Source organism: Phocoena phocoena, chromosome 14, assembly GCF_963924675.1.
Source record: "Phocoena phocoena chromosome 14, mPhoPho1.1, whole genome shotgun sequence".
Taxonomy (NCBI): Eukaryota; Metazoa; Chordata; class Mammalia; order Artiodactyla; family Phocoenidae; genus Phocoena; species Phocoena phocoena.
In genome coordinates this window covers 82425287-82448334 of record NC_089232.1, presented here as the reverse complement: position 1 = coordinate 82448334, position 23048 = coordinate 82425287, and the positions used below count along the sequence as shown (strand labels likewise).

The 23048-nt window shown below is 43.3% G+C and overlaps 1 protein-coding gene across 1 annotated transcript; it reads right to left on the bottom strand.

The window, feature by feature from the left end:
- Positions 1-20: 20 nt before the first annotated feature.
- On the bottom strand, positions 21-22750 carry PDIA6 (protein disulfide isomerase family A member 6). Its single transcript, XM_065891127.1, has 13 exons — positions 22699-22750; positions 17213-17354; positions 13903-13960; positions 13326-13452; positions 10125-10231; positions 8305-8435; positions 7793-7907; positions 7121-7261; positions 6263-6347; positions 6068-6140; positions 4775-4933; positions 1121-1217; positions 21-519 (listed from the first exon to the last, which is right to left on the bottom strand). The coding sequence occupies exons 1-13, from the start codon at positions 22715-22717 to the stop codon at positions 451-453; spliced, it is 1323 nt and encodes a 440-aa protein (XP_065747199.1). The 5' UTR covers positions 22718-22750; the 3' UTR covers positions 21-450.
- Positions 22751-23048: the final 298 nt, after the last annotated feature.

Here is a 23048-nt window from a genome sequence, read left to right as displayed (position 1 = left end):
CATAGTACTAATTTACTGAATTTAGGATGTGGACACTAATTTCATACGTGTATTGGCATTGTCCAAAATAGTTTTATTCTTTAATGGAAAAAAGCCATTAATATTCAAAGGAAAGGATCACATTAAAAAACTTGGTATGTAAGAAACAGCCTCCAAGAACATTCAAGCAGCAGTCAGAGGGAGGGAAAAACGCTAAAACAGCCCATCAGTTTTCTTCAAAATATTATTTGACAGAATACAACCCAATTCACCGGCTGTGACAATTCACAGAATTTTTCATTGTTTTCTTGAGACGCAGAAGTTCACTGTTGCAGTGTTTTCAAATGACCAATCAGTGTTACTTCTTGGTTAAAAAGGCCACTGGTAGATCCATCTGATTGGAAAGAACGTTCCTTCACTGCTGGAAAATCTGCTCCCAAGAAAAGAAAACCCGAGTCTGTATGGCACCTCTCATAACTCATCTTTCTCCAGGTCGTCGAGCTCCACGTCACTCAGGTCAATGTCGTCCTCCACGGGAAGCTGTAAAATGGAAAGCCACCATCAGGCCCTGCAGGGTCTACGTGGAACCACAGACAGGGCGACCCTGGAAGTCTGGCATCTCAGTTTACAGAGCACTAAACTTCCAGAGGGGCTCTGGTCACAAGTTTCTCCCCAGTCCAGCTCCTGCTTTTAAGTTTGCCTATTATTATATAGATAGAAAACTAACAGCTATTTAACTGGTCCTTTGGAGGGGGCTGGGCAGAAGTGTACCGGAATAAATGCTAATTTCAAAGCTACAATTTTATACTTCTCTCAAAGTTAATGAATTCTAGCTTAAATGTTCACTTTACAGGTAACAGGAAAGCAACCTCACTGAAATCTATCTCGGTGTCTCTGTCGCGAATATCCTGTCACGTAGCACCGTGTAATATGGAGGATGGGATGAAGGGTCTTGCGACAAAGAACACCCCGAAAGGCCCGTGAGGTTGATTCTTCAGGTTATGCTCACGGCAAGGCTTAGGTGTGATGCAAAGGTCTTGTTTACAAGTAGCAAAGATGTACAGGGATCGGGAAAGTAAGGGGCTGGACCAAAGCCCCGACAGCAAGTCCTGCTCACACACAGCTCGGTCCCGGGACTCACCTCGCCGTCCTTGCCGTCCCAGGGCTCTCTGGTGCTGATGGCAGGGAAGACCCCACCTCCTACGGGTGCTGTAGATCCACGCCCAAAAGACAGCTCCCTTAGGGGAAAATGAGCAGAGCACGGGTGTTAACGACTGACTGCTGGTGCAGATGAAGAAACAACTTTTCAAAAATAACGATTTCCCTACTCCCTGCTATGTGTGCATAGAGGCATTTCTCACCTCTCTCCGCGGAAAAGCACTTCATGAACAATATTATCTTTTCAATCAGCGACAACAATGTAATCAGATGACAATACAATGACATTCCTGACTAAGGCCTTGGCAGTAGGTAAAGCCAGGTACTACCAATAATTAAAACAAAATAGCAAACATATCTTGCTAAAATACAACTTAAGTGTGTAAAAACGATCAAAGTTGACCCAGAACATGGTCTAGACCAACACTAACACTTGATTAACAAAATTCCACACTAACTTTAGAAAGGCTTTTTGAAAGATGGTACCTTAAAACTGAAATCCTTTTCTCAGATTTCTAACAGGAAGCAGAACCCACAGGCACCACAGGCCCCCTCAATGATCTATAGGTGGTGGTGGCAATTTTCACACATGTCAAGCTTTCAGACAGAAGAGTTGTACCACGAAACAGCGTGTTAGGTTTTGACTCTGGCAGGTATTGATAAACATTTCCCTGGAAGGATGTAGAGGCGATCACCAGACTGTGAGCAAGGCTTCTTTATAAAAGGAGCCTCCAGATATCCTCGGTGAAGGGTGCTTAGAACTAGGAGTTTGGGATTAACATTTACACACCACTATATATAAAATAGATAAACAACAAGGTCCTATAACGGAAAAAAGAAATGGAAAAATACATATATAGATAAATACATGCATAACGGAATCACTTCGCTGTACACTTGAAACTAACACATTTGTAAATTAATTATACTTCGATTAAAAAAAAGAATATGGGTAAAAGAAAAACAAACAGGACATCAAGTTTCCTGTATGTGTCTGACAATAGTTACTGTGCATAGTGGGAAAACTGGGTAATTTTATCCATTGCTTTCGGCTACTTGGCATATTTGACAATGTGTATCAGTGGTTCTGAAATTGAGGGCAATTTTGCCCCCAGCGGACATTTGGCAATGTCTGAAGACATTTTTGATGGTCACAACTCAAAAATCACTGAGTGTGTGTGTGTGTGTGTGTGTGTACGCTGCTGGCATCCGGGGGTAGAGGCCAGGGATGGTTACTAAACATCCTATAATGCACAAGACAGACAACTACCCGGCCCAGAATGTTGAGAGCGCCCATGCTGAGCAACCTTGATGTGCACACACCAGTTACATTCAGAAAACAGGATTATAAATATGTAAAAGCCCACTTCACCACCATTGCATGAACTGTGCTGTATGGGTAGAACAGAGGTATTCAGCGCAATAAGTCAGACCTGTGTCACACGCAGGCTACTACCTCCGCCGGAACGGCTCAATTTACTAGGGAAAGGCACAGGACAATCCAGGCTCTGGTTTATGTGGGAAACACAAACCCATGTATGTAATAAAAAGTCAGCAGTTCTGCTTCTTACTAGTTCTGTGTCCTTAATCAGGTTATTTATTATCTCCGGACATCAGCCTCTAGCTTCCTACTTAATAACGTCAGCGGCAAAAGCAAACAGACTAGAGGAAAGATGTCAAACCTTCAAAAAGGAACAAAACCTTGAGGGCAGAGAGTTCAATCATCATTTAAAAAATAACAAAAAAGGTTTTTTAATTGCTCAATTACGCACTTGCCCTCTGGCTCCATCTTCCTTTTAGACTAAATGCTAACAGATCTCTCTTCTAACTAAGAAAGCCTGGAGAAGCATGGCCACCGCCTTCAAACTGAACGGCCACGAACGCATATACCGGCTTGGCCAGAAAGTTCGCTTGACATCTTACGGAAAAACGTGAACGAACTTTCGGGCCAAGCCAATATATGACTCAAGCCCTTTTTCACTTCTGGGGTCGTAATGCACAATTATATACTTGCCTTTTCTGGCTGCTACTCCAATAGAACATAACATGACTTTTTTTTTTTTCCACACCGTGCAGCCTGCAGGACCTCCGTTCCCCAACCAGGGACTGAACCCAGGCCATGGCAGTGAAAGCCCGGAATCTTAACCACTAGACCACCAGGGAACTCCCATAACATGACATTCTTAAGGAAAGATGCAGAAACCACTAATGTCACCTTGGGTTGACCACAGTGTCCAACTGCTGCCCCTACATTTATAAATTGTTAGTTTAGCTTCACTGTTACCATTAACTTCTATGGGCTGTTTGACGACCTGCGTATACGCACTGATGGTTTTTGTCCTTGGTTTTCCAATAGCCACGCAGAACGTGGCAGGTGTGTGGTTTTTCAAGTACGTACGCTGGTGCCTCTCGCCACCAAGCAGAGGTACCCGCCAGCTCTCTGCCAGGCCCCACCCCGGCCAGCTGGAAGCAGTCTCCTCACTAGTGACATGCTCCGTACAAGTTCAGTCTCCTTAGAAAAGAAGACTCACATGTGGCTAGAAACAAGCATACTGCCACGTTTTGTTTCCTTCCTATTCATTACCGCAGACTTTTCTCCACTGGTAATCTGAGGTTTTCTGTTAACTCCAAGACACAAAGTTTGAGAACCAGTGACCTGTATGATCTCAAGCAAAAGTAACTGTCTCAAGTTTACAACATGCTATTGTTCCTGGAAGCATTTACCTCCTCTGTACTTTACGTGAGTGCAGAGGCTTAATCTCAAGGTTACTTACTACTCTCCTATACTCAGAGCTCTAAGGTTTTCTAGATTGGAATTCGCTGTTGGAAGAGGATGAAGCACACTTATGAGTAGTCTTCCTGCCAATGTCCCTGAGGGTAGGGATGCCTTTCCTAACTGAAACTGTTCCAGAGACAAGAAGTCAATCGTTCATTCATAAATATTTACAAGAGCTTATTACCAGCCAGGCTCTACAGTGGTGACTAGGGGTGAAGTTTTGTGTAAAAGATTCAAACTTTGTGGAACTCACAGTTAATAGGGAAGAGGCATTAATCAAATCACCACAAATCTAAGAAAAAGTATGGGTTAACATTCTGTATTTGCCTAAATGACGACTAAGTCAGTTTTAGGATGAGTTGAACAACAGGGCAGCTTAGCGAGCTCTGTAAATTGGTTTTGAGTTTGAGAACCTATCATATTGTTTGCATGTTTTGGAGTCACTTCAGTAAGTGCACTCATTTTCAAATAACTACATTCTAAATCCAGTGCCCAGGGGTGGAAACTCTATCACCTGAAGTCAGGGGTACAAAGCATCCTAGGGTGGGAGTGGGTGAGACGGGACTGCTTGTAGCCCATATGAGACCTTTATGAGAATGAGGACAAGCCCAATGCCAAGTGCACAGAATGGCAAGGTGGCCCGAGAGGAGGAATGTGCTAGTATCACTCACTAAGTAGAAGACTTCCACGGCACAGGAAGACGACTCCAAAGCTCTAGTTTATAAACGTTAATTCTCTGAAATGTGAAATCCAAAACTATTCCATTTATTGCCTAGTCTATATAAATCTAATTTGGAACCAATTACCACAATAGAACCAAACGAGACAAAACAAAAACAACTCAAAGAAGCAAGGAATTACCTGAGAAACTCATTAATGCCTTGCTCACTGAACGATCCCTTCAGAAGAGCAAATTTCATCTTGCGTGCGTTAATAGCTGCCATGGCGGGGTACCCGAACCCTCCAATCCCCAGCGCATTCTCAAGTTCAGACTGGGCTCCGGCTTCTGTCCACAGCCACCTAGAAAAGCAGATTGGTTTTTAGGGCAAAGATCCCTTTTGAGTTAGTCAGAACCTAACTAACAATTAAAGAACAAAAGATTACACATCTTTTGAATGAAATAGGTGAAAAAATAAATGAAAAATTCAAGATTAGTTTTTAAAATAATGTGTTCTAGATGTGCTCTGAAGTAACTACAGTTCCTCTCCTATGTTCCCTAGACCCTAACCCCGGAAGTCCCCCAAACAGACTGGTCTATCTCTAGGACTCTTTTTCCCCTCAGTCCCCAAAATACTGTCCAACAAACCTGATGAATTTTCTCTGTTACCTGAAATCTTACCAACGTCGTTTGGGTTATTAAGCACGTACTTTAGCAGTGTAACAACTTCTTTTTAGAAGTTAAGGATGCGCCATTATTTAATACATACAAAAATGCTCAACCACATCTCTGCCCTTGGGGCCTCCCAGGCTGTCCGGTCCCTGGTCGGGGTAAGATCCCGCATGCCCCGCAGAGAGGCCACAAGAAAAAAAAGGAGAAAACGCTCAAAAAACAAACCAAAAAAAGCTCTTCCCTCCACTCATACAAGGGAGAAGAATAAGGAACTTGGGCACGCAGCCTTCTGCAGGCACACAGTAAACACCTGCTGGACTAACGGAGGCGGCGTGAGGCCACTGTGAGAGGGACAGCAGGGACACGTGGTGCCTGGGACAGCAGCGGATACGGACGACATGGAGCAAAAAGATTATTAATACAATGGAAACAGAGACAAGCTTTGTTTTAAACATTTGCCTGCGTCCGGCCCTCACTCAGAGAGGGTACACACCTCTGCTTCTGCTTTCTTTATCTAGCCTTCAAGGCTGTGCTAGAATTGAACTCTGTCACTAATGGCGTTTTTGCCTGCTAGCCTAGAACCCAACCGCCATCAGAACACGATTCCTCTAAGAAAAAGTGTGCTGGGGTACAAATAAGCGTGTTATAAATAAGAGTCCTGCATGACTTCATTTCCTCCTAGGTGGTCAGTGTTTTTATATCCTAAATAGAAAAACATGCCAAAGTGAGCACAGGAACAGAGCCTACGAAAGACACAGAGGGAGCCGCTTTCGCGCAGCGCTGCACTTTCCCACCCGGACGACACTAGAAGTTCGATAACTTACCCCCATATTTTCTTTTTGTATTTGTCTGCCAACTTCAGAAGAACTTCCAAGTAAGAATTTCTGCCTGCAGCTCCTGATGTAAACGGACAAAAAAATTTTAAGGTAAAAATAAAGGAATGGGTAAAATTAATCTGTCAATTAAGCGTTCTCAGAGCGAGGAACACAGCACAACGAATGGAAGGCAGCGCGCCATACCCGTGTCTAGAATATGCGGCAGCACAGCCACGACGCAGAGCTGGTACTCCTCGCACGCCTTCCTGGCGATGTCCTCGCTGAGGATCTGCGGGGCGCAGAAGACAGGGTGTTGGAAGGCCACGTGACACAAAGCCCAGAGGTAAGCTGGCGTGAGCGCCGTCACTCTCGTTAAGAGCAAAGCAACTCAAGAGCTAGATAAGCTTCTTCCCAAGTAACACTTCTGTGTGCGTTACAGAAACACCACGAGACGTTCTGTGAAGACTTCTGCTTTTATCCCTCAGCCATCTATCCGCGGTGGTGCTGAGGCATTTGTATATACACACGGTCAGAATACCTGCACGTAGCCTGGCTACGACATTTAGTCGTTTAGACAGATAAAAAAGACACATTTACACGTATCGTATATTTACATGAATTTGAGGCTCTCTGTGCCTGTGTCCCCATATTTAAAATGGAGATTAAAAACAGTATCTACCTCTAAGTGTTCAGAGGAGAATTAAATGAGGAAAGTCCACACAGACGCACCAGAACAGTGCTTGTCACATGGTCAGGTGCTCAAAGAACGTTAGCTAGTGTTTTGAGAACGATAAATGAAAGACTGGATTCGTTCTATCTTTAAGACGCTAAGGTACACTTCTGCTCACAGTGCGATTATTTTGGCACTAAAACTTATGACGGGCAGCCATTTTCAGACAAGTTTTCCCCATCTGAAAGTACAAAAACACTCTAAAGAGAGATTTTAAAAGAGAAGAGAAAGAGCTTATTGGAAAAGACAGCAAGCTATTACTGCTTTAATATCCTCTATCATCAGCCTGGAAAAGCTTCCCTTACTACCAGTGATTGAAGAGGTTTAATTACCTCAAGGAGCTCAGGAGGCGGGGCGTTATCAGAAAACAAATCAAGGGCCCGGGAAACGATGTCGGATCTCGTCCGTCCCCCATCATAATCCACAGGAGACTCGCCTTTCTGAAATATCTTGATTGTAGGAAATCCCCTAATCTATTAAAAAATATCAGAGTACAAATCAAATTACCATTTCATAAGAAATAAGATCTTTATGGTTTCTAAAACTACCTTATAGGTAATTTAATGTAACAAAAATATTCCCTGGCCTGCATCGATGTGTAAGGGACAGCACACAGAGGTCTGTTAATCAGGGGGTTTTAACAGTCTCACTGCCAGGCTTAGCCGAATCTTATTCAAACCCTGGATATATACTTAACACAGTCTATGTGCTCTAGAACAACTGAACCAACTTCAAAAGCTGTATGAAGAACCTGCGAAAGCTCGGGCTCACATTAAACACATAGGTAGTACGATACTGAAAACAAAACAAACAAAACTAAAAAGCCCCCAACAGTCTTGAGTGCCAGATTCACTTGTTACAACAGTAAAACGATTTAATTTTGTCATTACAAAATGGCTAGCCTCCCCCCTCCCACGTCCTAAAGAGCCCAGGAGCACTAGATGGTGTAGCAGGTGAAAACACAGGGCGCCTCACAAAGACACCAGCCTCGTAAGCACACGCACCTCGTATCGGCTGGCTAGAACCTGGTTCATGGTGGCGTCCACAGCTGCGAGTTTCACTTTTCCTTTCGTTTGCTCTTTTACCTCTGTAGCTGCCGCAGCCCATTCTGGCTCTAGACTGTAGAAAAATACCTGCGCTTTAAAAGTGTATTTTAACTGTAGGCACAAATACTTTAACTGGTGTGTGCATTTCTGCCCAATCCGGTCAAATCACACTTGGGAAACACTCTGTGTGTAGCTTTACGAAAGGCATGATGCCCCCTTCACATTCACTTCCTGGTCCTTCGTCCACCACGCCCCCCAAATCTGGATGCCGGCTCCCTGTTAATCACTGAAAATATGACAAGAGGAAACACTCGGCCCTAATGCCGATGTTTAACATACATTCAGAGCCGGAGCTTTTGGGGAGGAGATCCTGGAGGTTACCTATGACCCGATTCAGCTCTTTCAAAGTGAGCCACGTGGACAGACTAAAAGCACCTGACTTAAAAAAGCACCTGGTACAAAGCACTTACTTTTTGCAGTGTCCACACCAAGGAGCATAGAACTCAACCATCCAAACATCTTCACTGTCAAGAACACTCTTATCAAAGGTGTCGTCCGTCAGCTCAATCACGTCCTTCTTACTTGAACTGTCACTTCTACCCTGTCATTTGTGACATTAAACCTTAAGTTACAACTTGGCCCAAACGAACACTAATCCTATTCTAAATATATGTATAACAATGATCATTTCTACAACTTGAAAGTTTTGAGTTCTTCTTTCAACTGAAAACTATTTTACTCAGATTGGGGACATTCCTTAATATTATTCTTTGTACTTGGCAAGCGGTATTTACTTTCAAACAATTCGCAGTACACTCAGTGTAATATGGAACGTGTATCTGAACTCCACCCCCCCTGCTATCTTCATTATGAGAAACCTCAGCATGGCTCAAAGAACCACCTTAATAACACCATTCTAATTCAGAACAGCGCCGGTTCATCCCAGGACATCCAGTTAGTACCTCTTCATAAAGTCCCTACCATTTAAGAAAGCTAAAAATAACATTTAATCCTTTTATCTTTTCAAAGAGTTTTCTTCAGTGCTAAACCCACAAAGCAGTCAGAATCGATACAATGCTTTCCGTTGCCTGGGCCAAAAGCCATGAGGGTAGGAAAGACAACTGTGCTCATTAAATGTCTAAGTCTGAAATAAAAGGCAAAATCATGAAATCTCTGGTAAGCTCTGAGTCTGTCTAAAGAAGCTAGTCTCACTGGCCTCCTAAAAGAGTGAAGGGCTGTGTGTACACACGCAGGCAGACCTTGGAGATACTGCGGGTTCGGTTCCTGACCACTGCAATAAAGTGAGCATCGCAATAAAGCAACTCACACGAATGCTTTGGCTTCCTGGTGCACATAAAGGTTATGTTTACACTATGCTGTAGTCTAGTAAGTGTGCACTAGCATTGTATCTAAAAGACAAGGACCATACAGTAATCAGAAAGTACTTCAGTGCTGAAAAATGCTAACCCTTATCTGAGCCTTCAGCAAATCATAATCTTTTTGTAATAGTAACACCAAAGATCACCGATCAAGATCACCATAAATATAATGAAAAACTTTGAAATATTGCAAGAATCATCAAAATGCGACAGTGAGCAAATGCTGCTGGAAAAATGGCACCAAGAGGCTTGCTCGACACAAGGTCGCCACAGGCCTTCACTCTGTAAAAAGTGTAACACAACGAGGTGTGCCTGTGTGTACCAGGGAGAATTCAATGCCTTTGCGCAAGAACGTAACTACGCCACATTTCACACACGGGAATCTGTAATACCAACCCAGAGAACAGGAATCTTCTTCCCTGTCCATTTATGTAAAGATGCCCAGGGATTTCAGCTTGATTGCCACAGACATGGGCCAGGAGGTCATACAAATTTCATCCACGTTTGCCCAAAGCTGACCTGGAGTAGAGCTGGTCTCCCTCTCTCCACCTTGGAACTACAAATGCCATGGAAGCCAGATTCCCACTCCCACAGACTGGGGCTCTTTCTCCCACTGTAGGACAAACTCTTGTACTTCGGCCTTGGGCCAAGGAAGCCATCTCGGGCCGTGGTTCCCGGCCTGCGGCTGTGGCGGATGCCCTAGGACTGGCTATGGCGACAGTGATTCTGAGGGGCCACGCGAGTAGGCTGGGTGTCTGACTCCCTTTTGGAGGGAGTCAACCTCCTATTACTGTTTAACCAAAAGTCCACCAATTTAAAATATTTTAAGAAGTAATTATCTTCTACGCGGAGTTTACAGTCAGGCTTAAAGATCATGCCACATTAAAAACTGACATTATACACAGCCTTACTTGTTTTCCAGAACTATATCCACCACTCCTGCCCCCAAGGCGGCCCTTTACGAGCTGGCGCAGAGCACCGAGAGCAGCGTCTACGATGGCTTCACCAGTTCTGCCACCTATGGGAAGACAACGGGCCATCAAGTGAGCAGGGGCGGGCGGGCTGGGAGCCTACATCGGATGCTACCTGAAGACGTGAACCTTTACATACCTGTCAGCTTCATCTGATGTTCAAACAGACCTAACACCACGTGTATCTTTAAGACAGCCAGTTTCTTCCAGAACGTATTTCCTGCTAGACTTTACGCTGGGAAAAACTAAATCCTCTTCTTCAGTGTTAGGTTATTAGTGTGAACGAGGACATTCTGTTCACCCATAAATACCATCTACTATTGAGAACAGTTCACAAATGTTTACTGAATGTATAACACGTACACAGATGAAAAAGAAGGTTATCTAGTTAAGAGAGCAGGGGAAATTTCTAAACACAAAGTACCAAATGAGGCAAATGGAAAAACTATTTCTATGAGATAATAAGAAGTAGGATACGAGGGGTCCGAAGCTAAGAAACTGGAAAGCAATCCACTGTTTTCTACCTTGCTTAAAACACTTATTTTGGGCTTTTAGGTTCTGTAGCTGAACTTACTCCTAATACAGGAAGTAACAAGCCCCGTATTAAAGATAGTGACAATAGCCTTTGGAAGTTTACCAAAAACTATGTGCTCAAGAAGTTAGGGGACTATTATATGGATAATATATGCCTTGAGACTATCCTCAGAGTTTAAAGGCAAAACTAACAAAATCTTTTTAGAAAGTTTCTTCTTTCTTCTCCTTTCTTAAAAATAGAGTTTTCTAATCAAACTGCCCAGGAAGAGATTAAAAACTTCTGAGAACGCTTCAGACTTGACATTAGAAAGAAAATACACAACAGCAGCATTCGGAGTGTGTTCAGATCATCCTGCACTACCTCCTGGCTGAGATTACCAAGTATGTCACTTCCTGAGACAGAAAGGCAAGACCTCAACATAAAACTGCCTTCCGCTCCTTACCTACTGCAGACACCTCCACTTTCTGAACCAGTGCCCCTTCCACCACCAATCTCCACCTGGAAATATACCAAATCAAGAAAAACACTAGGGGGACTTCCCTGGTGGCACAGTGGTTAAGAATCCACCTGCCAATGCAGGGGACACGGGTTTGATCTCTGGTCCAGGAAGATCCCACATGCCATGGAGCAACTAAGCCCATGCGCCGCAACTACTGAGCCTGTGCTCTAAAGCCCACGAGCCACAACTACTGAGCCCACGTGGCACAACTACTGAAGCCCGCACGCCTAGAGTCCGTGCTCCGTAACAAGAGAAGCCACCGCAATGAGAAGCCTGTGCACCGCAACAAAGAGTAGCCCCCGCTCGCTGCAACTAGAGAAAGCCTGCGCACAGCAACGAAGACCCAACGCAGCCAAATAAATATCTTTTTTAAAGTGAAAATATAAAAAAAAAAAGAGAGAGAAGAAAAAAGAAATACACTAGGGAAAAAGACAGAGAGGGTTCTCTCACTCTAGACCAAGGGTGAGCAAACTGTTCCTGCAAAAGACCAAACAGTTATTATTTTCATCTTTGCAGGCCATACTGCTGCAGCTACTCAATTCTGCTGTTTTAGTGTGAAAGTAGGCATAGACCATATGAATGAACAAGTGTGACTGTGTTTTGAAAAACTTCATTTACAAAAACAAGCAGCAGGACAAACGCTAACCCCTGCTCTAAACATTCCATTTTTACAAGTTAGCAAAATGAACAAATTATATTCCAAAGCAGAAAAGCAGGTGGTTAGTCAGAAAAATGAAACTGATCATCTTATGGAACTTTAGAGCTGGGGAGTCTAGGAGAAATGATGTGTCTAAGGCCTCATCCCCAAGTATTTTGACCCCCATCTCGGTGAGGTACCAACCACACCGACATTTACCAAGTTACATGCTTTACATGTACTATTTCAGTAAAACTTCCAGTAGCCTAAAACAGATTTTCACATCCCCATTTTACAACCAAGAAGCAGATCCAGAGAGATAAGGTATTCTGTTTAGCCAGCAGTTAAACCCAGGCCAGGCTGTCTTCAAAGCTCACGCTATGGTTTCTCTGCTCCCTTCACATTCCCTTTTCTGAGAATGTTTTCTCAATCCGCTGGATACAATGCAGGACACCAAGTACAGATGAGACAACAGTCACTCTGTTTTTATCGTGATGCTGATTCTCCCCCCCTCCAACCCTGAAAACTTGTTCCTCTCACATAAAGCAAAACCTAAGATTTCAGACTCTAAGTTTAGTCACTTACATGCCCCTTGTAACAAAATCTTTTTTAAAAAAAGATCAAATGAGCCATAATTTAGACTTTAAATACATTACGCCCAATACTTTTATTGGACCCTGGGTATGGCTCAACTTAGCAATTCTGACTGTCTTAAATATAATGCTTTGTGACATCTTAAATAACAGGCGATTCTGTAAAAGAACAGGGAGTCTGAGCCAAGATCCTCTGCCCACTTGCCTCAGTGACTCACAGCAGATACAACTGACCACTGTCTATAAAATGAAGAACTTGTGGGACTTCTTTATTATCAAGTTTAAAAGATTAAATAATAGCTTTAATATTCAGATACTATACATGTTTACAAGGCATAAAGATTCATGGGCAAAATACTCCATAGTAATAGCAATAGTTTAAACTGACTTCCAAATTACAGGACTCTTCTTTTTCCACGCTGATATGCTAGACCCGCCCCACAGTGAAGGGACGAGCCATCAGAGCAAGAAAACATTTGCAGATCTTTTCAAATATTAAGTAATTACAGAAACTTATTAAATATTACTAACTATAAAATATTCAGTAACTAGTATCTTTTAAAAACTGTAACGAAAAAGAGGGAAGCACGAAACATCACTACTCTCCCATTGCTAAGCCCGTGGGCCTAACCTAGTATAAACAGTAATAAAAAAACTTTTACCTGTTTGACACATATTAAATCTTTAGAGCAACCCAGAAGAGGTAGGAATTACTCTATACCATTTGACAGATAAGGAAATTCAGGCACGAAGAGGGTGAGAAACTTGCAGGTAGCAGGGCCAACAGGTTATAGAGTCCCAGGTTCCCTATTTTCTACCTATCTGCTCAAATTAAAATTCCAACCAATGGAATGAAGTAATTAGGAAAAGTCCTTACCCTGGTAATCTTCTGGTTGGTTTTTATTAGATCCAAAAATCTTAATGGTAGGAAATCCCTGAACGCCATATTGACCTCCCAGGGACTGATGTTTATCTGCGTCAACTGCACCAACTTTTACAACATCCTGTGCAAACATAAAAGAAATATCTATTTTTCTTTCAACCAGAGCAGATTCCACAAGAACCCATCATCTGATGATGTAGACTCAGAGACAAGATAGTAAAGGGCCAGGTTCCATTTGCCAACAGAATCAATGAGAACTTTAGCCTGGGAAACCATTCCTAAATGGAAAGCTGGGCAACATGCAAGTCAGCCTGTGAGGAAACTGTGCAGCTCCCAGAATCAGCACGGCTAAGCATAATTATGCCATTAACTGGGCAACAGAATTAATAAAAGCAGACGAGATAAAAATTAGAACGTACAGTATCCCTTTGCTCCCTACATAATTTTGGCACCAGAACAAGAGTAGTGGGCTTCAATATGCAAATTAACTTCCTATTGTACATTAAGCCCATTTGCTTAATTAAACTTATTTTAACATACACAGGTGAATGTGGACATCTCAGAAACTCACTTTTAATGCAGTTGCTACTTTCTTCCATTCTGGTGTTAACCTTTGGCAGTGGCCACACCTTTCAGGGGATGAAAACACAAAGAAGGCAACAGTTAAGTCCTTGATTCCCAATTCAAGAAACATTCACCAACAGTCTACTGAGTGACATGCACTGAGGGTGGGGACCTGCAGGGAGAAGAGCACTAAAAAAACATGATCGGTGACCTGAAGGAACTCACTGTCCTGATTTTACTATGATCCTCTTTCATATCATAATAAAAACGCTTCCAAATTACTGCTGAGTTAAAGTGTATTTAAAGAGTTTAAACAAACACTATCATTCATAACTCTCTCCCTGAGTGGAAACTTTAGTGTTTATCTGGTCAAATGTGCCTCTCGTGTGGTCCCAGTTGTATGGCTTAGCGAAGTGCAGGTTCTTGGGCCCCAAGAAACCAGAGTTCCTAGAGAAGGGTTTCAGGAACCTGTATTTTAATAAGTTCTACTAGTGATTCTTAAATCTATTAAGGTTTGATTTAGTCCCTGATCTAGTCCAAACTTTTCATTTTATAGATGAGGCAACTGTTTTAGAGTCTAGATCTCCAGTGCCTAAATCTCAACGTTCTTTGGCTCCCGCAAGCAGCTTGTAGAGGTAAAAATGCACATGTAGTTCCAATTTAGTATGGCTAACAAGTGAAAAGCACTTGATACTGCAAGGTGGTGATAAAAGAACACGAATGAGTGACAGTCACATGAACACAAGAAAGAATAATCTTAATCTTTTAGGTACCAGTACTTGAAAAGAATTATCATGAAATATAACACACACAGAAAACTCTTTTAAACATTATATATACAGAAATCTGTTATGTTTAAATCAGTCATCGAGGTTATAGGTAGCTGTATTATTTTCATCATTGTATAATACCCATTGTATGAAGACAGCATAGCTAGTTTCTCTATATAGGTGACTTTTTCCTTTTTTAAACAAAGTATATTTTCTTCTAATTAAGTCTCTAAGGATCTAATGAGCCAATGCCACGTGCCAACACCACGATGAGCACTCTTCATACAGGATTTCATTTAATCAGCACAACCACCCTGCAAGCAGGCTTTGTCATTTTCATTTTACAGATGATGAAACAGAGCCTGAGAAGTTAGGAAACCCTCCCAATACCACCCAGTGACAAAGCTGCCTGACAGGTTTTCCTGGCTCCAGATCCCACATTCTTAATCACTATGTAACATCACCTTTCATAGGGGCTTAAGCTTAATCCAATATTTTATTTTATTTATTTATTTTTGGCTGCATTGGTCTTCATTGCTGTGCACGGGCTTTCTCTAGTTACGGCGAGTGGGGGCTGCTCTTCGTTGTGGTGCACCGGCTTCTCACCGAGTGGCCTCTCTTGCTGCGGAGCATAGGCTCCAGGCGTGCAGGCTTCAGTAGCCGTGGCGCACGGGCTTAGTGGCTCCACAGCATGTGGGATCTTCCGGACCAGGGCTCGAACCCGTGTCACCTGTGTTGGCAAGTGGATTCTTAACCACTGCACCACCAGGGAAGTCCAGTCCAATATTTTAAAAGTCAGGATCTTTCAGCAAAACGTCCTGAAATGCTGATCCTACATACTACATATACAGTGTGTTTTGCTATTTAGGTGAGCTACTTAGAAGTCCACAAGTCAAAATTTTACAGGACTTTGTATCTCTTTAATCTCAATTTATACTAATGAAATAAGGACTCAAATCGGAGATTGTCAGAGTATATACCCCCTTCAATTCCAATGTGAAGCAATGTAAAGACAGATCAAAATGCCACAAATATAAATATAGCAGCACACCCTGTAACTCAAGCGTTCTTCAACTGGGGTCTAAGAATCCCCAAAGGACTGGTGGATAAAAATTGAGGGGCTCTGTGAACTTTGATGGAGAAAGAAAAAATCCTCTATTTTCATTAACCTGTAATTGAAATTTAGGATTTCCTTCCGTTATAAACATTAACATATCATAGTTGGTTAGTACTTGTGACTGTCACAAATAAAAATCAGAGCTATTTTCTTATCACCACTATAGTTGTTGCAGGTATCTTTAAACATCATTTATGTTCATCACTGTTTCAGTATTATGGTAGCTAGCTGTTAGATGTTGGTATTTACGTTCCAGTAAATGAGTAGTACATAATCATATCAAGATTTATTTTGCTGTTTTAATAATGTTATTCCAACATTTTAGGTTTCCTTTGTGATCCTACAGCCTTTATTTTATACAGGTGTATTTGTTGGTTTTTTGTTTTGTTTCCGTTAAAGGTTTTAACTACATAAACAATACTGCATTGTGACTGCACAGATGACCCTTGAATAACGTGGGGGTTAGAAGTGCTGGCCCTCTGCGGTGGAAAATCTGCGTGTAACTTTACAGTCAGCCCTCTGTATCCATGGATTCAACCAACAGTGGATTGTGTAACACTGTAGTACAAATTTGTTGGAAAAAAAAAAATCCACATGTAAGTGGACTTGGCACAGTTCACACCTGTGCTGCTCAAGGGTCAGCTGTATGAAACCGGGCACTATTAATTTCAACGGTAATTACAAGTTTGTTCCCCGCCCCAGAAACAGATGTAAGGCAAGAGAAGAGCTTTTAAATCAAACCAAATTTTCTAATTACGTATTTTTGGAAGCAACCCTCTTCAAGAAACAAAATGGAGTCAACCACTGGTTCTTCCCTTTCCTTTGCCCGATATTCTCTCTGCATAAAATCAATTTCCCGGGCTTCCCTGGTGGCGCAGTGGTTGAGAGTCCGCCTGCCGATGCAGGGGACACGGTTTCGTGCCCTGGTCCGGGAAGATCCCACATGCCGCGGAGCGGCTGGGCCCGTGAGCCACGGCCGCTGAGCCTGCGCTCCGCAACGGGAGAGGCCACAACAGTGAGAGGCCCGCGAACCCCCAAAAAAAAAAAAAAAAAAAATCAATTTCTCTTCCATCTTCACCCCACTTACCTCATCATAAAGATGTATCTTCCTAAAATTATACGGGGTTTTTCCTTCCTTCTTTCTTGCAACTATTAGCTACTTCTACCATTTTTTTTGGTCATTGGCTCAATCTCTGCACCCTTTAACAGACTCAATCAACAGTTTCCCTCTCCTCTACCTCTTTTATTTATTTATATTTTGCCGTTATGAGATCTATTCTTATTAGTATTACATGGATGTATCCTCTACCTCTTAAACAATCAGTAAACTAGGTAAACGAGATGGCTGAATAAAATTACATTTTTATGTAGTATTTTTCTTAATTTTATAAAGTACCATAAATAACTGACAACTATTTTATAATACTTACCATGGAGCATAGAATTCTACAAGCCACAAACTATCACTCTGAATAACTTCTCGGTTGAAGTTTGACGGAGTTAATTCGATTACATCATCACTAGACGAATACAGACCATTAACTGCTATAAAGAGGGTACAGCTCATCAGACCTGGAGTAACAACAAAAAGCACACCATCAACATCAAGGTTCACGCTGACAGGAAACCTGGGCCACCAAAGTCCTTTTCAACTGACCAAGGCCCTTCACAGAGGACAGCCTGGGTCAGCTCTCTCCTAACCCCCTTCTCCCCAACTCCCACCCCCAGCCTGGCTGCTGCTGTAGCCCCTGGAATTTGAGACTCCCCTGGTGCAGTGCTGAACAAGGTAACAGACAGCCCACACCCCCATCTCTTGAGCTGCCTTGGGACCAGATTTAAATACTCTTCTTAGTGCTTTTCCTACACTAACACCTTCATTCTGTACAACCACACTCTATGAGGCAGTACTATTATCACCGTTTTATGGGCAAGGGCACTGGAAAATGGGGAAGTTACATCTAGCTCTGTGACCTTGGATAATCCACATGGTATTTCTTGTGTTATTCGGCTGCAGTATTAGCACGCTATCTTTATTAAAGCTTATTGATGGGAAAAATAATTATTTGCCTCCCCTACTAGACTGTGACTCTCTTAAGGGCAATGACTGTTTAAATATTTTTCTTTCTCCTAACACTATCCATGGCACATCATCAGGCACTCACAGTGTTGCAGGATGAGCTCCGAAAGAATGTTCATGTGAACAATCTTATAAAGGAAGGACAGAGAGTCTGTATCATTAATAGCATAGTTTAGCCACACTGTGGACCAAGTGTATTTTTGTTGCTACTCTGGGAACTTACATGCAGATTATAACAATTACATAGAAAAACAAGTTCTGAATATTTTAAAAACCCAAGTTTTCTGAATTGGTAATGTCAGAATTTTACCTCCTTTAAATTTGTCTGTGTATGTATACACAGACACACAACATAAATTATATATGTTATATATGAAATTTTATTATAAAATATATAATTTGCTTTCTAACTGCATTGTCTAATATCTCCAGAATAATGCTAAATAACAGAACGTTTTTTACTTTAATAGGTATATTTTCCCATTTGCTAGCTTTTGGGTTGAAACAGATAAACTTAATGATATTAAAGAAACTTCTATTACTTTCTTTTCAGCATCTATGAAGATGACCATATAATTTCCTTCTTTTAATCTCTTGATGCAAAGAATTATAAGAGACTCGCCTGTCTTCTAAGAAAGCATGTGTGTATATGCCATCTTAGTCACAGTTTCACATGCTTACTTTGTAAACAGAATTTGGGAGATTTCAAATGGAACTTTTTGAACAACCCAATGGTAAACTTCTTCTGGAATAAGTGTATACTGGTGTTAATTGTTCTACTGCTAAATCCTCCACCTTATACTTACAAGGCACTTTGAATTTTTAAATCACTTTCAAATGCATTGGATCCACTTGATTTTGCACAGCACTACTAACGAGAACGTGGGAATCATCCCTATTTTGTAAATAAGGAAACAAGGGCAGATAGAGAGCAAGCGGCCCGTCTGTGGTCACACATATAACTGGGAGAGCAGCTCCCTGACTTCTACTTCCAAGCTCTACCCATTAAACCATGTTGTCTTTTTAGTGTTCAAGATAAAAATGTTCAGTATGCCATGGGCATGAATAACAATGACACTGTTTGAGAACACTGCCTTTGAATGATAGACATGACTAGTATTGCAGGAACTTAACTGTGGACCTTACTAAGGGTGATGTGAAGCCACTAAAGGGTTATCATGCAGGGGGTATGATCAGATTTGCTTTCTATAGAGTATTCTGGCTGCAATGTGGACAGTGGATGGAGAATTATCAGGAGAGTGGTTTCACATAAACCAGGGGAAAGACGGAATGAGCAACAGTAACAAAGGCTACTGGGAGGTGAAGTAGGAACGACTGCAAACTGTCCACTGGATATAATGACAGAGAGGTCACTGGGGTCCCGGGCAGTTGAGGTACAGTAGTGAAAGTAAGCAGCAGTCAGGCTGCACAGGGCTGGAGAGAGCAGGAGGGGACAAGCTGTGAAAATCACACAATAACTCTTTAAACAAGTTTCTTAGAAAGAGCAGGAGACAGTAAGAAAATGGGGGATAGAAGGAAGCTTTCTTTTTAAAGATGGGAGTGAGCTGAGCACAAAGTGAAGAAATATGTGGAGGGAGAGGCTAAAGTACAGGGAATAATGTAACAAAATGCCTGAATTAGGAGGCTGGGAGGGAACCCAGAGTCGGTGAGGGGGGTAGCTTGCAACCGAAAGATCTCACCTTCCATCTCAAGAGGTGGGAAAGGGTGTGGATGGAGGTCGAGCCAAACAAAGTGAGGCTCCCTTGCTAACTGCTGTGCAACATGGCAGCCGCTGGCCACACGTGGCTGCCCCAAACTGAGGTGTGCTGTAGGTGTAAACAGCACACCAAATCGCAAAGACTTGGTGGGGGAAAAAAGTAAATTATCTCATTAATATTTCCGATATTGATTTCCTCTTGAGGTGATATTTTAGATATACTGGATAAATATATATTAAAATTAATCTCACCTACTTCTTTTTGTCTTTTTAAATGTGGCTACTAGAAAATTTTAAATTACACACAAATTTGGCGTTATACTTCTACTGGATGGTGCTGCAGGAAAGATTACAGAGTTTGACATATTTAATAAAGCAAGTAAATCAAGAACCTAAGCAGAGACAGTCCTAATTCTGAGTAAGCGTGAGAGGAAGACTGGTCTTAGAAAATCCGCTATGGAGATCTACTACGTTTAAAGACGTTTATCTTCTTTAAAAAAAAATCTGTATGAATTATTAGTTTTTCAATATACTGAGCTCCTTGTGAAAGTTTCAAAAATGAGAAAACCCAAAAAAAGAAAAACTATCAACAGTCCCACCAGAATGAACTATTAATATTTTGGTGGGTACTCTTAACTAAAATATCTACACTATACAGAGGCCTAAAAATTTATATAAATGTGATCTTACTACATACATTCCCTTCTGTAACCTTTTTTCACTCAAAATAAGTTACATTTTCTACATAAGTAATTATGGATTACCCATTACCCCCATGTAACCATTTTTAATGGCTGTATCATGTTCCTAATCCACTACTGACATAATTTGATGGTCTCCATTTTTTTTCTGTTAACAGGCCAATGCTAAAAATTCTAACACTGCTTCCCTCCTCAAATAAATATGATTTCTTTAAGAGAAAATCTTACACGGGGAATGGGGTATGGCTAACATTTTGATATACGTATCTGTCCAAGTAACCCTCCAAAAACTGCCAGCTTAACTAAGAATAACGCTTACACAGCACTGTGTACCAGTAGCTCATCTACTCTATGTGGTGTGTATCATCACGCCCATTTTTAGCACAGGACTTGGAGACCAGAAAAGGTAACTTGCCTAAGGCCACATAATTAGAAAGAGTACCTTGCTATGCAACCCCAAATTTTAACCAAAGGACTGGAGCCTACGGAAGTATAACCCCAGGAGCGGCATTCTATGGCCTGTGGCAGGAGAATTGCCTTCTTTCCCTCCTCATGCCAATCAGGGACAGCAATAAACAATGTACTCTCCTCCTCACCCACGTCAAAGGATGAACCATGACTGTTTACCTCAGGAATGGGCCTCCTTTCTGTACAAAGATGGTCATGCCTAATGGCACTCAGTAGAACATGAACTTGAGCTTCCCCCCCCCCAGTAAGGGGGCTGGACTTTTCTTATCTATAAAGTGGCCTGGTTCTCACGGGAGCATTCCCTCCTCATAAATGGCTGTCAGTGGAAATGTCTTGATAAAGGTTCAAGACCTAAGTTCCTTAGAAGGCAGTAAGACCTAGTAGGGTTACAAGGAAATCAAACATGCTACTCAGAAAAGCATTAGAAAAAGTACAAATTCCAACAGCTGAAAAGTAGTCAGCAACTACCCCCACAAAACCCCTCAGCCCACTTAAGATGATAAAGTAGCTCAAGGATGACCAATACTGTTCTGTTTCTAAAACTCACATGGCCATTCCACTCGCTGATAATGAGCACCGACGGGAAACCGGAACACCCAAGGGTCTAGAATCTATGTGAGCAGATGATTTTGCCATCTGTGGCCTCCCATGATTCCTCCAGGGTAGTAAAGGATGTTATAAATCCACGTCACTAACATCTCTGTCCCACACCTGCTAGCAAGAGTACATGGTCCCAAAGCACTCATCCAGAAACCGAGAGGGCGCCCCAAAAGGCTGACTGCATTTATTATAATAATGAATTAATTGTAAGAATCCTACACTCTTTCACAGCCCTGTCTGAAGTCACTCGCAGGCAACTGAACAGAAACTAAGTTCTTTCCCCCTCATCTATTCTCTCTACGGTAATATGGCAAATATTTCGATCTTGTTTACTCTCTTTAGACATATAAATTCCTTAATCCTGAGAACAATCCTATGGAGTACTAGCCCAGAGTGGTTAAGTAACTAGCTCCCAGCCACACAGCTAGTAGATGCGGGGGTGACGGAGAGGGGGACTCAAACCCTGCTATCTGGATCCACAGTGTTCAGGTATCCACTGTCAGAGCACCTTGGCTGGGACCAAGGGGAGCCCAGGAAGGAACGGGATCCTCAACCACACTACTGTAGTCTCTAAAACTGACATTTACGTAAGTCCAGAAAGTCTGGGTTCAGTTTGGTTGCTAGAAGTGCAACCACATTTAAAGTGCTCTTGCATCGTAAGACCCGCTTTAGGAAGGATTTATTTCAGGACCAGGTTTTGATAGTTCAGGTTTTTTACAAGTGGGAATTCCATAAAACAGGTGGTGAGGACAACTTTCAGTGTGAGAAGCCCGTGACTCTCCCGCACACACTCGAGGCCCAGAACAAGGTCCCCCTGCTAGGTGGCCCCCCAGTACCCAACCTCGGCCAGGGATCAGCCATAGACGGTCTCTGGGCTCAAAGGCAGCTCCCGGCCTTCGCTCACACCCGGCCCACCCAACGCCGCCCCTTCACCGGAGCCCTGCACCGGCCACTCGGCCCCACGCTCGGAGCTGTCCCAGGCGCCCTGGGTTCGAGCCCGGTCTCGGGGCTCCCGCCTCCGGCCGCGCTCGCGCACACGCTCCTCCCGGATGGGAGGAAGTCGCCCCCGCCAAGGGCGCCCTCATCTCCCCACGCGCCCCGCACTTCTGCCCGAGGGCCCGCGCAGGGGGCTCCGGCCAAGAGCAGCCCCAGTCCCCGGAGCTCCCCCACCGCCCCAGGGGCTTCCCCTACTGCGTCCTCCGCGTGGGCCAGGCCAGCGACCCTCCCCGCCAGCGCGGGCCCGGCCAAGGCCACGCACCCGCTCGCTCCCCCGTCCGCGGCCCGCCATGGGGATTCCCGGTCTCCCAGGCTGCCCCTCCACCCCCCCCCCAGGACGAAGAGGCCTGCGCCTACCAAGCACCAGGCGAGCCATGCCGAGGTCCGGGGCCAGCGCGTAGTCCAGCCACCGCCTGGTCCAGCCACCGCCTCCCCTCCGCCGTGCCGCGCCCCCGCCGCCTCACGTCCAGTCCTCGGCCCGCGAGGCAAACGCGGGGCGGTGCGGCAGGGGCGGGCCGGAAGACGTCCCCAAGCCGTGGCCGCGGCTTATTGGTCCCGACAGACTTCTCTCATTTGCATAGCCAATGGGAGGCAGCCGGGTAGAGGTTACCGGTTTGGGTTTTGAGGGGGCGGGGCGAGCGACGGAAGGAGGGACTAGCTGGGGGCGGGGCAGGCCAGCCCCTCCATCCCGCGTGTCCCTCACGTAC

Coding starts and splice junctions, on each gene's coding strand:
- PDIA6 (XM_065891127.1), bottom strand. Junction 8,436..10,124: donor GATATAGTTCTGGAAAACAA/GTAAGGCTGTGT, acceptor CACAAATGACAG/GGTAGAAGTGACAGTTCAAG. Junction 6,141..6,262: donor GCCGCATATTCTAGACACGG/GTATGGCGCGCT, acceptor CGTTTACATCAG/GAGCTGCAGGCAGAAATTCT.